At 41.8% G+C, this 14,814-nt stretch overlaps 1 protein-coding gene across 3 annotated transcripts in view; it reads left to right on the forward strand.

The window, feature by feature from the left end:
• Positions 1-14,814, forward strand: part of pals1a (protein associated with LIN7 1, MAGUK p55 family member a) — a 43,669-nt gene that overhangs the window by 15,550 nt on the left and 13,305 nt on the right. For 2 of the 3 annotated variants that reach the window (XM_089003813.1, XM_089003812.1), the window contains exons 5-11: positions 5,702-5,809; positions 8,532-8,609; positions 8,721-8,861; positions 9,200-9,361; positions 9,567-9,644; positions 9,826-10,009; positions 10,122-10,193. In XM_089003813.1, the coding sequence (XP_088859939.1) occupies positions 5,702-5,809; positions 8,532-8,609; positions 8,721-8,861; positions 9,200-9,361; positions 9,567-9,644; positions 9,826-10,009; positions 10,122-10,193 (823 nt within the window). The remainder of the gene's footprint in view (positions 1-5,701; positions 5,810-8,531; positions 8,610-8,720; positions 8,862-9,199; positions 9,362-9,566; positions 9,645-9,825; positions 10,010-10,121; positions 10,194-14,814) is intronic. The other variant, XM_089003814.1, reaches the window with a different exon arrangement.

The raw sequence follows: 14,814 nt of genomic DNA on the forward strand, positions 1-14,814 counted from the left end.
GGCAATATTTGGTCCTGGATATGGACACCTAAAAAATAAAAGGGATTAACATATAACAAATGTAAAAAACATTTTTGACTTCACTAAACGCCCACCGTAGAAGAAAAAACACAACCCTCCACGTCAGCCCCTTCCCACTTGATGGCAAACATTTATGAGTAGAGGTAACATCCGACTTACGACCGGGTTCCCTTTCCGACCAAACGGTTGTAAATCAAAATGGCCGTGAGTCAAAATCTATTCAAAATGTTGAATCCAGACTGTGTGCTAAATCACTTGCAAACAAAACAAAATTGCCTTGCCTGGCTTCTCGCGCGTTGCCGTGGCAGGCGTAGAATTAAAATTAAAAAAAAATAGAGTCTGGCGGTCGTGGTCGTTAGTACGGGTGGTCATACGTCGCGCCGGTCATAAGTCGGATGTTACCTGGACTGTATTTAGATATAACGAACTTCACATTATAAAATGCACCTTTAAAACGCATATGGCACGCCACATAATATACCCCACCATAGTAGCTGTTGCTGTGCTATGCATCCACTAGATGGTGTTGCCCTAAATAGAATGCAATACACCTTTATTTAGATAAACACATACATTTCAATAATGTCATCCACCCATCCATTTTCTGATCCGTTTATTCTCACATTGGTTGCAGGATGTGCTTGAGCCTATCCAGCTGGTCTTAGGCAGTAGGCGGGGGACACACTGAACTGGTTGCAAGCCAAACAACAATCCACACTCGCGCTTAGGGAGAATTTAGAGTATTTGGCTATTAACCTTGCCCGGCAGAAACAAGTGTACAGGTTTTCACAAAATGTTTTTTTCAGTCGTGGACGAGTATACTCGTCTAAAACCTTACCTTCAAAAACTAGCGACATTCATATATAATTGTATATAATATAATTTTAAGCCTTTGTGAGCCATTCTCCGAGTGCAACGAGTATTCTTGCGATAGGGTAGAGCTGTGGGATTTCAAGGACATTGTTACGAGACTTGCTCCGACTGCCGTTGTCGTCGTAACAGTGTCGTTCGCATCGAAGGTTTGCATTCATTTTTTTGTAGCATTTTCAAGTGTTACACCACAAATGCCTAATTCAATGGATGATGGTGAATATGAACCTTCCTTCGGAAGCTTGAATACTTCTGATAACTCTGCCAGTTCATCGTACAATGACTATTTCTCGCCAAGTAGGGAGGAGCGCTTGGAGAAGCCTCGAGTTGTCAGAGGCGCATATCCTTTCACAGAAAACATTGAATAACGATTGATAAAAACTTCAGAATTCTTCAGTCTTTTTATTGATAAAAGGGTTATTGACTGTGTACTGGTAGAGACTAATCGTTTTGTTGAACAAACTGGGCAGGATGTACAAACTGTTCGATACCAACGATACCATAAAGAACAGCGTTGGGCAAACTTTTTGACTGGCAGGCCACAATGGGTTCTAAAATTCGACAGAGGGGCCGGGTCAGGAGCATTTGGGGGGAGTGTTTGGACCGGATAAAGCATTAAATGTAGCGTGTGCTAACCTCATAGCACAGTAAGAACACTATAACCCAATATATTAACTGTCTTTCAAATGCAAAAAATATCCCTTATCAGTTCATAAATTTGTCTCACGGAATATGCAAGACATGGCATTTACATACTATTTCGCAGATACTGGGAGGAGGAAATGTAAATAGATTAAAATAACATACGCACTGTGATTTATCAAGACTGCATCTGTTTTGAATAAGTTTCAATCGAAGGTGCAAAGTTAAAGAAATCAACATTTATTGAAAAATGGAATCACTTTCAACATTCAAACATATTATTACACCACAAAATACTCAAGCTCAATGATATCTACTTGTGTTAAACTCAAAATCACGCAAAATCATGGATGGATTGTCTTGACCGCGCGCTCTGAAAACTCGCCACGGACGCCCTCGCCTTCACGCGCTAACAGTACACGTGTATCGTTGCCAAGCACAGAGACACATAGTCTGGAATTAAATATCCTACCTGCAGCTGAAATTTGCATACTCGGCACGGCGGCCATTCAGAAGCCTGCTTCTTTCTTCCGGACTGTCCCTAGCGTTATAAGGTCGTGCATTTGCATATCATTTTCCAAAGTTGATGCACAGAACCTCAGCCCCAGAACAAATATTCGCTACAAAACTTAAACGTACATTATACCCGTGACGGTAAAGTGTACTTGAGAATTTTGAAAGGTGCTTAGTCGCCTGTAGCAGGCAGCGCAAACATTGCATTGGGGTCAAAAAAGAACTAGAGCAGGGGTGGGCAAACTTTTTGACTCGCGGGCCGCAATGGGTTCTAAAATTTGACAGAGGGGCCGGGCCAGGAGCATTTGGAGGGAGTGTTTGGGCCGGAAATACTAAACCTAAAGAATTAAAAGACAACCGACGCCTCCGAACAAGTTATGTCCATAATTGATAAAATCACTTCAAATGACTTCGACTGAGCGTATTTTACAAAGATTCCACGGTATATAGCTATAGTTTACGTTTTAAGACTCGCGCTGAATATTCATGAAGTCTTGTTTTCGAGTTGATGACGATCCCCATGTGACGTCACGTTTGGACCGCCACTGACCGAGAAAGCGACACACATATTATTCCACAACGAAATATTCAAGCTCAATAATACCTACTTGTGTTAAACTACGCTAAATCATGGATGGATTGTCCTGACCGCGCACTCTACAAACTCGCCACGGACGCCCTCGCCTTCACGCGCAAACAGTACACGTGTACCGTCGGCAAGCACACAGACAGGCTACCTGCAGTTGAAATTTGCATACTCGACACGGCAGCCAATCAGAAGTCTGCTTCTTTCTTCCGGACTTTCGCAAGCGTTATAAGGTTGTGTATTTGCATATCATTTTCCAAAATAGATGCACAGCCCAGAAGAAAGATTCAAAAGAAGCTAACAACATGTGTGACGCAAAAAAACGTAAATTCATATCAAACCGTGACTGTAAAGTGTACGTGAGAGTTATGAAAGGGGCTTAGTGGGTTGTAGCTAGCAATGCAAACATTGCATTGTGCACCATGGTGACAAATGACTACTGCAGCGAAATCTGCAGCCTTGGACATTTACCGTAAATTAAGCAAGGTAAAATTTGTGGTAGGGACAACCTTAATTAATATAAAAAACTTAATACTTTGTGATGATTTTTTTTGCAATTGCTGGTCTTATCGTGTTTCAAGTTGTGAAAAACGGGGCAGGCAGCTTTTCAGAGTTGTCTGCCCTTTTGTCCGCTACCTTTTTGTTACGAGTTTCAGCCATTGTTTTTACTATAATTTGGACAAATTCGGCGGGCCGGATTAAAAAGCCTAACTGTATGTGGCCCGCGGGCCGTAGTTTGCCTGTGTTTTCACACAAAAAAATTGTTGGGAAAGTGGTTAATCAAATGCATGCAATTCTCCTTATTTTGGTCACAAGTCTACACACACATTTCGTCTGAGGTCAGTGAAAGTGTTCTCAAAATGGCAATGTGGTGGTAAAGCCCAGTCTGCCTGTGCAACAGTTTCAGAAAAATGAAATTTCAGAAAAATGAAAGTGGACTACCCGTTCACTGACCAAGTTCAATAGGTGGGAATCAAACCTTTTTTTAAAAAATGGGAAAATAAATATAACCACTTCTGTGACTTTTAACACACTGGAAATATGCCAATCAAATATGCTATTTAGACAACATCTGTCCTCACCAATTAAAAGTGGTGTACATGTGGAAGTTGTCTAATACAAAAAATACATAATTTTTTTTAAACAAAAGAACGCCAATATAGCTGACTCGTACACCTACGAAATACCAGCCAGCGACAAAGAATTTTGTAAGGAGCATTGCTATGTGTGTATTTTACCTGCAAAGAAATCATGCTAGAGCAAGAAATGGGGGTACATTTTATAAAATATGTGCTTCGTGGCAACAATGAAAGGGAAGTCAGGCCGAGTTTTGTGCAGACCCTTGAAGACAAAAAGGTTTGTACCATTGATGCCTATTCAAAGCGATGTTACTTTTGTACGATTAGCTTTAAAAAAGCAGTCAAGTTTTAAGGGCAAAAATCCACTATTTGGGGGGAGTTTTGTTTTTCCAAGATGGCGCCTGAGTAGGCAGCCGTCAGCAAGTGCTCTTATGAGCCTTGCTTTTTTTTTTGTCGTTTTTGTCTAGTTATTGTGTTTTCTTTTGTCACTTTATGTTTTTGTGCGTCGTGTGGAACGGATATGGGTTGTTTTTCAGCATTTTTGGCCACGACAGTCATCAAGGAGAAGACTGCTGAGCGGTTGCGCCTTTTCGGCAGCATGGATATGCCAGTACTGTTTTTGAATGGGAGGAATGTCGGAGCCATTTGACTCATTGCTGGACAGCTCTGGGGCCATTGTGCTTTTTTGCGGCTGTAATGGGCAGCATCTCCACAGCCCCGCTTTGTTCAGCGGAAAGGTCGGTGCTGTTGGACAGTCTGCGGTTGGATGGATGCATGGCTTGAGGAGCCCGCGATAAGAAGAAAGCAGCCTCAGCGCAGAGCGCCGATGCGTATGTGGAACTGTCGCGGCTTGGAATTGAAGCGGATTTATGTGGGACAGGAGATGTGAGACAATGTATTTTCGTCAATGGATGCTACAGCTTCGGGTTTGCTTTCAACATTTAGCTTGTAGTAAACGTGCAAATTCCACCATGACGTCCCTGATCCACTGCTGACATGGATGCTTTGATCCTCTCCTCTTTCATCTACAACGGCTTCATGTCATCACAAAGAGGATACAGCAAGTCCTGAAGAATGAATGACTCTGTGTCAATGTGTTGTCATATTACGATTTGTTATTTTTGTTTTTTTTTGGTTTTCCCAAGATGGCGCTGCATGAACACGCAGCGGCTCCCCTCTCCCGACAAATTGGTGTTTTCATGTTTATTATGTTCGTTAAAGTCATAAGTGCCTTGCATGCTGGATCGGAGAGGACAGTAATTTCATCTGTGCTGTATGTCATGCATATTAGCATATTTGACAATAAAGCTGACTTTGACTTTTGACTTTGACTTTGAGAGGAGGGTTCAATTCATCCATCCATCAATTTTCTGTTCCGCTTATTCCTCATTAGGGTCGCGGGGGGTGCTGGAGCCCATCCCAGCTGTCTTCGGGCACGAGACGGGGGACACCCTGAATTGCTAGCCAATCGCAGGGCACACAAAGACAAACAACCAGTCACTCTCACACTCAACACCGAGGGATAATTTGGAGTGTTCAATCTGCCTGGCATGCATGTTTTTGGAATGTGGGAGGAAACCGGAGGACCTGGAGAAAACCCACACGGGAGAATATGCAAACTCCACACAGGGAGGCTGGGGCGGGAAGTGAACAAGCGACCTTCTGCACTGTGAAGCCGGCCGGCGTGCTAACCACTCGACTACCAGGCCGGCCAGGGTTGAATTAAAAAAAAACATTTTCTTGATTTGTGATTTGTTACAATTTTTTATACCCCTCTCTGATGCTGCATCACTTTCAGTAAATAGACTCAGTAAGTACACCAAACAAAGTTGTGGCAGTGCACTAAATTTGAACTTCCCTGTATAATTGTAAAAACCAATATGATATAGTGGGGTAACAATGTCTGCTGAAATGCCTTTTTTAGTTATCAGAACATGGCTCTTGTTTTTACCTTTTTCTGTCACTAAATGTTTGTCCCCTTTGTTTCTAGTCAGAGTTCCAGTCTGCACTTAAGATCCATAATGCTGTGGCCAACAACATGCATAGACCCTATCCTCCTTACCCACAAACACAACAGGCACTACAGCTGGCACTGGAGGTAGTAAAATCTAACTTTTGGTTGTTCATTTTGTGCTTAATCAAGAGATCACAACTTCAGTTGAGTGCGGTTAGGAAGTGAGCTTTATTTCATATATCATAGTACAGCTGCATATCTGGCGTCCGTACACTTAAACCCGGAAACATTACTCTCAATCTCGGCCATGGCACCACGATAAGTGGTGGTCATTCTGTGAACCAGCCCTAAATGTGTTACTTGAAGTTGTCCAACTTTTATTTCTTACCATCATTTACCACCTGAAAATTCGCTCATAACTTTAGCTTTGCAGAGCAGACCTTTCTCACTCGGAAAAAAAATCTTCCACTTTCAATGCTTGGTCTTATATTTGCACAGACTCTGACAGCAATCCCCATTTAAAGGACATCCGACGTCTACGGACAAGTTGTGTCCATAATTTGTAAAATTGCTCCAAATGACTTTTACTGACCGTATTTAACAAAGATCCCACCGCATATAGCTATATTTTACGTTTTAAGACTCGCGCTGAATATTCCGGAAGTGTTGTTTTTGAGTTTGTGACGAGTCCTCACCCTACGTCACTGAAGTAACGGCCCTGAGCGAGAAAGGACATACCTTGCATCACCTCAATGCATTTTGCTGTACCTTGTTTGGTCTGAAAACTTCGTGTTGATCCGTGTTGATGGCAAAATTAGAAGGAAAACATAAATAAAAAAAAAAAAAAAAAAAAACTGGACACTTGTAAATATGGGTTGTTGCAATATATCTAAATGCATTTCTTGATTCTGCACTATGTACAGTCTTGTTTATAGAACGGTTTTTGCACATCTACATTTGCACAGTATACAGTTGACATTTTTATTTTGTTATGCTTAGAATATCTTGTTTTCTATCCTTTCACTCCCACCCCAACCCCATCCCTCTTCAATTGCTGCTGTGGACTGCAAATTTCCCCATTGCGGGACGAATAAAGGTATTCTGATTCTGATTCTGAATAATGCAATGGTGAATCGTATGTTACACCGAGACAACTTTTAGATATTCGCTGACAAAAATTCCAAGGTGAAGAATCAACCAATTTCCAACGGAGCTCTGGCGCCATCTTCTGCATTTTCTGTGACGCTACACTTCAGTCTTGATCACTCAAAATAACCCTGAAGACCTTTAATCGATTGCAAACATTTGTACTTTCCCCTTCAGAACTATTTGAATCATATTCATAACTGGATGCTTAACAAAAAAGCATATTCTCCGAATCTGAAGCCATTGTCTTGATTCTCGAGCAATGCAAGACGTCTTTGCGTGACGTCACGGACTGGGCGCGGGACTTTCTGACAATGCCCAATTTGCAGCTCAATTTTTTGCTGATTTTGGACACTTTAAGTCATTTTTATTGGTGTTTTGCATTTGACTAAAAATATGAGCCTGCATGTTTTGGGTATTTTAGATGCTATAGAACAGGGGTCGGGAACCTTTTTGACTAAGAGAGCCATAAAAGTAAAATATTTAGAAATGTTTTTCAGCGAGAGCCACACGCACGCACGCGCGCACATACAAACGCTCGCATGCGCGCGCACACGCACGCGCGGCCACTTTTCAACAAAATATCAGAATGTATTATTTAAAATAACTTTGTGATAGTACTCACCGTTAACATGGATGGTTTTCCGTTCCTTGTGTTTGGTAAAAATCCAGGAAAACGATCGGAATGGCATTCAATTTGCCGGTCCAGAGGCGAAGTTACTGCTAGCTAGCCTGCACACGGCTCATAAGCTTCCACACTTGCTATCTGCAATCTACTTCTCGCAGAAGTATGTCGATGCTAACGTCAACATGGGGCTTGTTAAAATGTCACTGACATTCGACTGTTTCATCGATGGTATTGTTTCATTGCAAATTAGAATCAGAACATTTTCTCTCCTCGAATGCTCCAGTGCATTCAGGCTGAAGTGCACAAGTTGGGCTCATTTAAAGGGGCGTTTACCTGTTTCAACATGACGGCCACTATCATCCAATCAACATGGCGCTTTCGGCCATTGTAGGTCAGTGTCATCCAATCAAAATTGCGCTTTCCGCCAACTGCAGCCCCAACGGGAAATGAACGACGAAAAAAACGACAATATGTATTATAATATGTAGTATTTATCAGCGAGCCATATGCAATCATCAAAAGAGCCATATATGGCTCGCGAGCCATAGGTTCCCGACCCCTGCTATAGAACGTTTTTCTGATGTCAGTTAGGAAACAAAAAAGTGATTTCGGTTGTCCTTTAAAATCACTGCAGTTCATTCTTATTTTGGTTTGGGGAGTCGACATATTGCATTTGCTGTTTGGTCGCTTTGCCAAAACATTTGCATTAGTGCTACTTGTTGTGCTGCAGCTGTTGTGAAGCAAGGAACACAACAAAGTACTGCACATTTTATTTTGCGATGTGAAATATATATATATATATATATATATATATACAGTAAAGTCTCGTTATCGTAAAGGGAGTCCGAAAAAATATCGATATAACCGGGACTATCGATATATCCGACCCTGTTTGCATGTAATTTTCTCCGTGCGTGCATAGAAATATATATATATATATATATATATATATATATATATATATATATATATATATATATATATATATATATATATATATATATATATATATATATATATATATGTGTGTGTGTGTGTGTGTGTGTGTGTGTGTGTGTGTGTGTGTCTGTTACATTATTGTTTTTGATTCAGGTCAGAAATCTCAGCCGGACAAGTCAGAACAAAGAAGGACTGGAACTCTGCAGTCTCCTATCTGACATTCGCCTCCAGGTGAAGACGCACAGTTTCTTCCACTCTATTATAAAGTTATTGCACTAAAATAATAATAATGTAATTGTTGTGTATATATTCCTATGATTTGTCTGTTTCATTGTGCTGCAGTCCTTGCTTCTGGCACATGACAGCATCGCAGAGAAAGAAATGGAACCAGAACCACCGACCAGCCAAACAGAAACACTGACGCAATGGGGAGAGGACACTGTAAAGATTGTTCACATAGAGAAGGCCCGAGACATACCACTGGTCTGACAATTAATATTCAGTACAAACAGATGCAATACCATACCTTAGATGTGACTCAACGCAAATAATGTACATTTTTGATCTGTAGTTTATTTATGCTGTTGCAGTCTTACAATTCCATTTATGTTGATGTGTGCATATGTATATGTGCGCATATTTTATTTATAGAACAAATAGGACTATTGTCTTCAGATTTGCCCTTAATTTTGTATCCAACGAAAAAAGTGATGCCTTCTTCACTGGACCTTTTCCAACCCCCATACACTGTATGCAAAATATATATATGTAATAATTGGCAGCTTTCATCTCACATCTGGTCTTGTCTGTGTTTTCTGCAGGGGGCGACAGTCCGGAATGAAATGGAAAGTGTGATTATCAGTAGGATTGTACGAGGAGGAGCAGCCCAACGCAGTGGACTTTTAGCAGAAGGAGATGAAATATTGGAAATAAATGGCATTGAAATAAAAGGCAAAGACGTCAACCAAGTCTTTGATATTCTAGTAAGAATACACAAATCAACAAAATACATTTCTAGAGATGTGCATTTTAAACGCAAGGACACACTGAAGCACATTAATAACCAGCCTAACTTGCATTAGTTCTGGTTTCCATTCTGAGACATTTTAGGATGGACAGCTTCACAACAAATGTGCAAAACAACAAGCCCACTATCCTAATGTTATTTGCAAAATGTCTTTGTTTCAGGCGGACATGCATGGCCTCCTTACCTTTGTACTCATTCCGAGTACTCAGAGCAAGCCTCCCCCAGTCAAAGAGAATGTAGTAAGTGATATATCTGTGCTGGTATTTCAGGGCTATTGCAGATTATTCAAAATATTTTAAAGGTGGACATCACTCAACAAAATCAAAAGAGAGCCTCTGTGTTAAATTTCACAATTTCACAATTAAGTGAACACATGAAAAACAAATCCCCTCTCCAACTCATCCTCCTTGGTTTCTTTAGGTTCACGTGAAAGCACATTTTGACTATGACCCATCTGATGACCCCTATGTGCCATGCAGAGAGTTAGGCTTGTCCTTCCAGAAAGGAGATATTCTCCACATCATCAGCCAATCTGACCCCAATTGGTGGCAGGCATATCGAGATGGAGATGAAGATAATCAGCCTCTTGCTGGATTGGTACCAGGTCTGTTCATCTTTTTTTTAACTATGGTCGTTAAGGTGGTGTCAGGTACACCTCTTGTGAATTGAGCATTTTGGTTGATGGCAACAGAAAAGCTTGTTTTTTTTCCGTATAGGGAAGAGTTTCCAGCAGCAGAGAGAAGCCATGAAACAAACAATAGAAGAAGACAAAGAGCCTGAGAAGTCAGGTCTGTCTTCATGGAAGTGTCAGAAATGTTTTGTGGTGGTTTACATTTGTGACGTGCGCTGAGGTTCATGACTTAAGAAGCACTGATTCATGCAAGGCTCACCAACATATTGCCCCTGGGCACGGGGTCACCCTCTTGCATTGCATAAGTAGCCTGGTTTCTTCTATAAACATCTTACAAATAATGTGGCATTGACACTTAAAGGACAATCGACGTCTCCGGACAAGTCGTGTCCATAATTTGTAAAATGTCTTCAAATGACTTCTACTGAGCGTATCTTACAAAGATTCCACCGCATATAGCTATAATTTACGTTTTAAGACTCGCGCTGAATATTCCGGAAGTCTTGTTTTTGAGTTGGTGACGAGTCCGTACGTTACATCACTGAAGGAACGCCCCTGACCGAAAAAAGGACACATTGTAGCAGTCCTTCCATCACGTCAATGCATTTTGCTGTACTTTGGTCTGAAAACATCGTGTAGGACCAAAAAGAGGCAGAAGAGGGTGACAAAGCTCCATGTAAGGAATTAATCAGCCCGTTTCCACAGGCTGATTAATTCCTTACATGGAGCTTTGTCGCCACGTTCTGCCTTTTTTGGGTGCGACATTTCCCACCCCTGAAGCCTCAAAATGACACGGAATAAATTATTTAATCGATTGCAAACATGTATGCTTCTTCAGAACTATTTGAATCATATTCATAACTGGATGAGTAACAAGAAAGCATATTCTCCGAATCTGAAGCCATTGTTTTGATTCTCGAGCAAGGCAAGACGTCTTGCCATGACACCACGAATATGGGGGCGGGACCTTCTGAAACTGGCCACTTCCGGTTTCAAATTGAACTACTTTTTAGACACTAAGTCATTTTTATTGGTGTTTTGCATTTGACTAAAAATATCATACTGCGTGTTTTGGGTATTTTAGATGCTATAAAACGTTTTTCTGATGTCAGTTCTTCTTCTTTTCCTTTCGGCTTTTCCCTTCAAGGGGTCGCCACAGCGAATCAGTAACCTCCATCTTCAGAGGTATGATACGCATGTTTGTTTTGGCCAAGCTTTTACGTCGGATGCCCTTCCTGACACAACCCTTCTGTATTTATCCGGGCTTGGGACCGGCACAAGAAGACTTATATCCCTTTGTGGCTACACAACAAGCAACTTGCTCAGTATAAGGCTTCCAAGCACAAAATGGTCATCAGCACAGCAACAATCAAAAAAGCAAAACTATCCTCACCATTTGATGACAATGCTCTGATCTTACCATGAAATGGGCATGTCGAAACACAAAAGTGACATCGGTTTTCCTTTAAACCCTGGCACAGAATTATAGAAATACTGTTACACATTAATATTTTTTTATGCAAAATCATAGACATGGTTGGTATCATGAGTACATGCATATAACAGTGTTATTAAAGGTAGTTTGAGCAACGAATCAGGCTTTTTGTTAAGCAGTCCCCAGGATGTAGCTGTCAGTTTTTTACCAAATATTTGGTGATCTTTGCTCTTTGGGAAGAGCGCCGGGGTGCTTATTCTTTGCATTGTGCCTGAGCAGTACTCTCTTGTCGCCTCCACGCACTTTCAGCTGCTTTTCTGCCCGGTCAGAAAGATCAAATGTTTTGACCTATATACGGACTGATGAAAAGTCAACTTGAGGAGTGCGTTTGATAAAACATGTTTGTTGGCGATACGTAGATAAAGTAATGCCTCTTGTGTGAGGGTCCTCTTCTAACTGTCAACATGGCAATTGTGTGCCTCATGTGTGAGGGTCCTCTTCTAACTGTCAACATGGCAATTGTGTGCGTAATTGAGGCCCTGAAAAGTACCGGTACTCTGTCTATTGTTACCTAATTAAAATTCTTCTTTATACATTTAAAGCTATCCATAACCTTGCCCCCCCCCCCCCCCCCATACCTATCTGACCTTCTTCAAATTTCTATTCCCTCTCGTTCCCTCAGATCCTCTTCCTCCCTCTACCTCTGTGTGCCCCACCTATTTAAAATTGCATTCTCTGTGTAGCTCTTTCTCCTCTTTCTATTTATAACTGTGTTTTATTTTTTGTATTGTATTTGTGATTGTATTTTATTTATTATTGTACCTATGCTTGTCTGTGACTGTAAAGTGTCCTTGAGAGCTTTAAAAGGCGCTTAAAATAAAATGTATTGTTATTATTACAATTCGTTGTTTTGTTCATGTCAGTTCTAAAATCACTAAATGTAGCCACAAGGGGGCACAAGCCAGTGTCTTATTGTGTCGGTCCCAAGCCCGGATAAATACAGAGGGTTGTGTCAGGAAGGGCATCCAATGTAAAAAAAAATGCCAAAACAAATATGCGAATCAAACCTATGAATCCCATACCGGATCGGTCGAGGCCCGGGTTAACAACGGCCGCCATTGGTACTGTTGACCTTCAGGGTGCCAGTGGAAAATGGACTACTGTTGGTCGAAGAAGGAGAGGAGGGAGGTGTGCCCGGAGGAAAAGAGAGAAATGGAACGCCAAGAGTATAGAACTAAGAGTAGGAACTTTGAATGTAGGAACAATGACAGGTAAAGGTTGAGAGCTGGTTGACATGATGCAGAGAAGGAAGGTAGACATACTGTGTGTCCAGGAGACCAGGTGGAAAGGGACCAAGGCTAGAAGCTTAGGGTCAGGGTTTAAGTTGTTCTATCATGGTGAAGACAGAAAGAGAAATGGAGTTGGGGTTATCTTAAAAGAGTTTGTTAGGAATGTCTTAGAAGTAAAAAGAGTATTAGATAGAATGATGAGACTGAAGCTAGAAATTGAAGGTGTGATGTTCAATGTTGTTTGTGGGTATGCCCCACAAGTAGGATGTGAGCTGGCGGAGAAGGAGAAATTTTGGTTGGACTTTGATGAAGTCATACAGAACATCCCGAGAAGTGAGAGGGTTGTAATTGGTGGAGACTTCAATGGACATGTTGGCGCAGGAAACAAAGATGATGAGGAGGTGATGGGCAGGTTTGGACTCCAGATGAGGAACGCTGAAGGACAGATGGTGGTTGACTTTGCTAAGAGAATGCAAATGGCTATTGTGAATACTTTCTTTCAGAAGAGACAGGAACATAGGGTGACCTATAAGAGTGGAGGCAGAAGTACCCAGGTAGACTATATTTTGTGTCAACGGCGCCATCTAAAGGAAATCAGTGACTGCAAAGTAGTGGTTGGTGAGAGTGTAGCCAGACAGCATAGGTTGGTGGTGTGTAGAATGACTCTGGCAGTGAGGAAGATGAAGAAACCAAAGGCTGAAGTGAGGACAAAATGGTGGAAGTAGAAAAAGGAGTGTTGCATGACATTTAGGAAGGAGGTAAGACAAGCACTGGGTGGGCAAGAGGTCTTTCCAGATGACTGGCAAACTCCAGAGAACATAATCAGAGACACAGGTCGGAAAGTACTTGGTGTATCGAGTGGAAGAAAGGTAGATAAGGAGACTTGGTGGTGGAATGGGGAGGTGCAGGAGTGAATACAGAGAAAGAGGTTAGCAAAGAAGAAGTGGGACACTGAGAGGACGGACGAGAGTAGACAGCAGTACAAGGAGATGCAGCGCACGGTTAAAGTAAAGGTGGCAAAGGCCAAACAAGAGGCCTATGATGACTTGTATGCTCGGCTGGACAGCAAGGAAGGTGAGACTGATCTTATACGCTGGCGAGACAGAGAGACAAAGATGGTAAGGACCTGCAGCAGGTTCGGGTGATTAAGGATAGAGATGGCAATGTATTAACAGGTGCCAGTAGTGTGACGGCAAGGTGGAAAGAGTACTTTGAAGAATTGATGAATGAGGAAAATGAGAAGGAACAAAGAGTAGAAGACGTGACTGTTGTGGACCAAGACGTAGCAAGCATTAGCAAGATGAAGTGAGGAGGGTGCTAAAGAGGATGAAGGGGGGAAAGGCACTCGGGCCTGATGATTTACCAATCGAGGTATGGAAGTGTCTTGGAGACGTGGCGGTGGTGTTCCTGACTGGGTTATTCAACAAGATCTTAGATGGTGAACAGATGCCTGAAGAGTGGAGACAAAGTGTACTCATGCCCATTTTTAAGAACAAAGGAGATGTGCAGAGTTGTACTAATTACAGAGGAATAAAGTTGATGAGCCATACAATGAAACTCTGGGAAAGAGCAGTTGAAGCAAGACGAAGAGCAGACGTGAACATTTGTGAGCAGCAGTATGGCTTCATGCCAAAAAAAGAGTATGACAGATGCAGTGTTTGCTTTAAGAATGCTGATAGAGAAGTACAGAGAAGGTCAGAAGGAATTGCATTTGGTGTCTTTGTAGTTCTGGAGAAAGCGTATGACAGGGTGCCCAGAGAAGAGCTGTGGAATTGCATGAGGAAGTCTGGAGTGACGGAAAAGTATGTCAGAGCGATGCAAGACATGTATTATGACTGTAAGACAGTTGTGAGGTGTGCTGTCGGTATTACTGAAGAATTCAAGGTGGAGGTGGGACTCCACCAGGGGTCAGCTCTGAGCCCCTTCTTGTTTGCTATGGTGATGGACAGGCTGACAGACGATGTTAGACAAGAATCTCCTTGGACCATGATGTTTGTAGATGACATTGTGATCTGTAGCGAGAACTGGGAACAGGTGGCGGAGAAACTAGAGAT

The sequence above is a fragment of the Hippocampus bargibanti genome, linkage group LG09 (assembly GCF_051943395.1).
Source record: "Hippocampus bargibanti isolate YZ-2025 linkage group LG09, ASM5194339v1, whole genome shotgun sequence".
Classification (NCBI taxonomy): Eukaryota; Metazoa; Chordata; class Actinopteri; order Syngnathiformes; family Syngnathidae; genus Hippocampus; species Hippocampus bargibanti.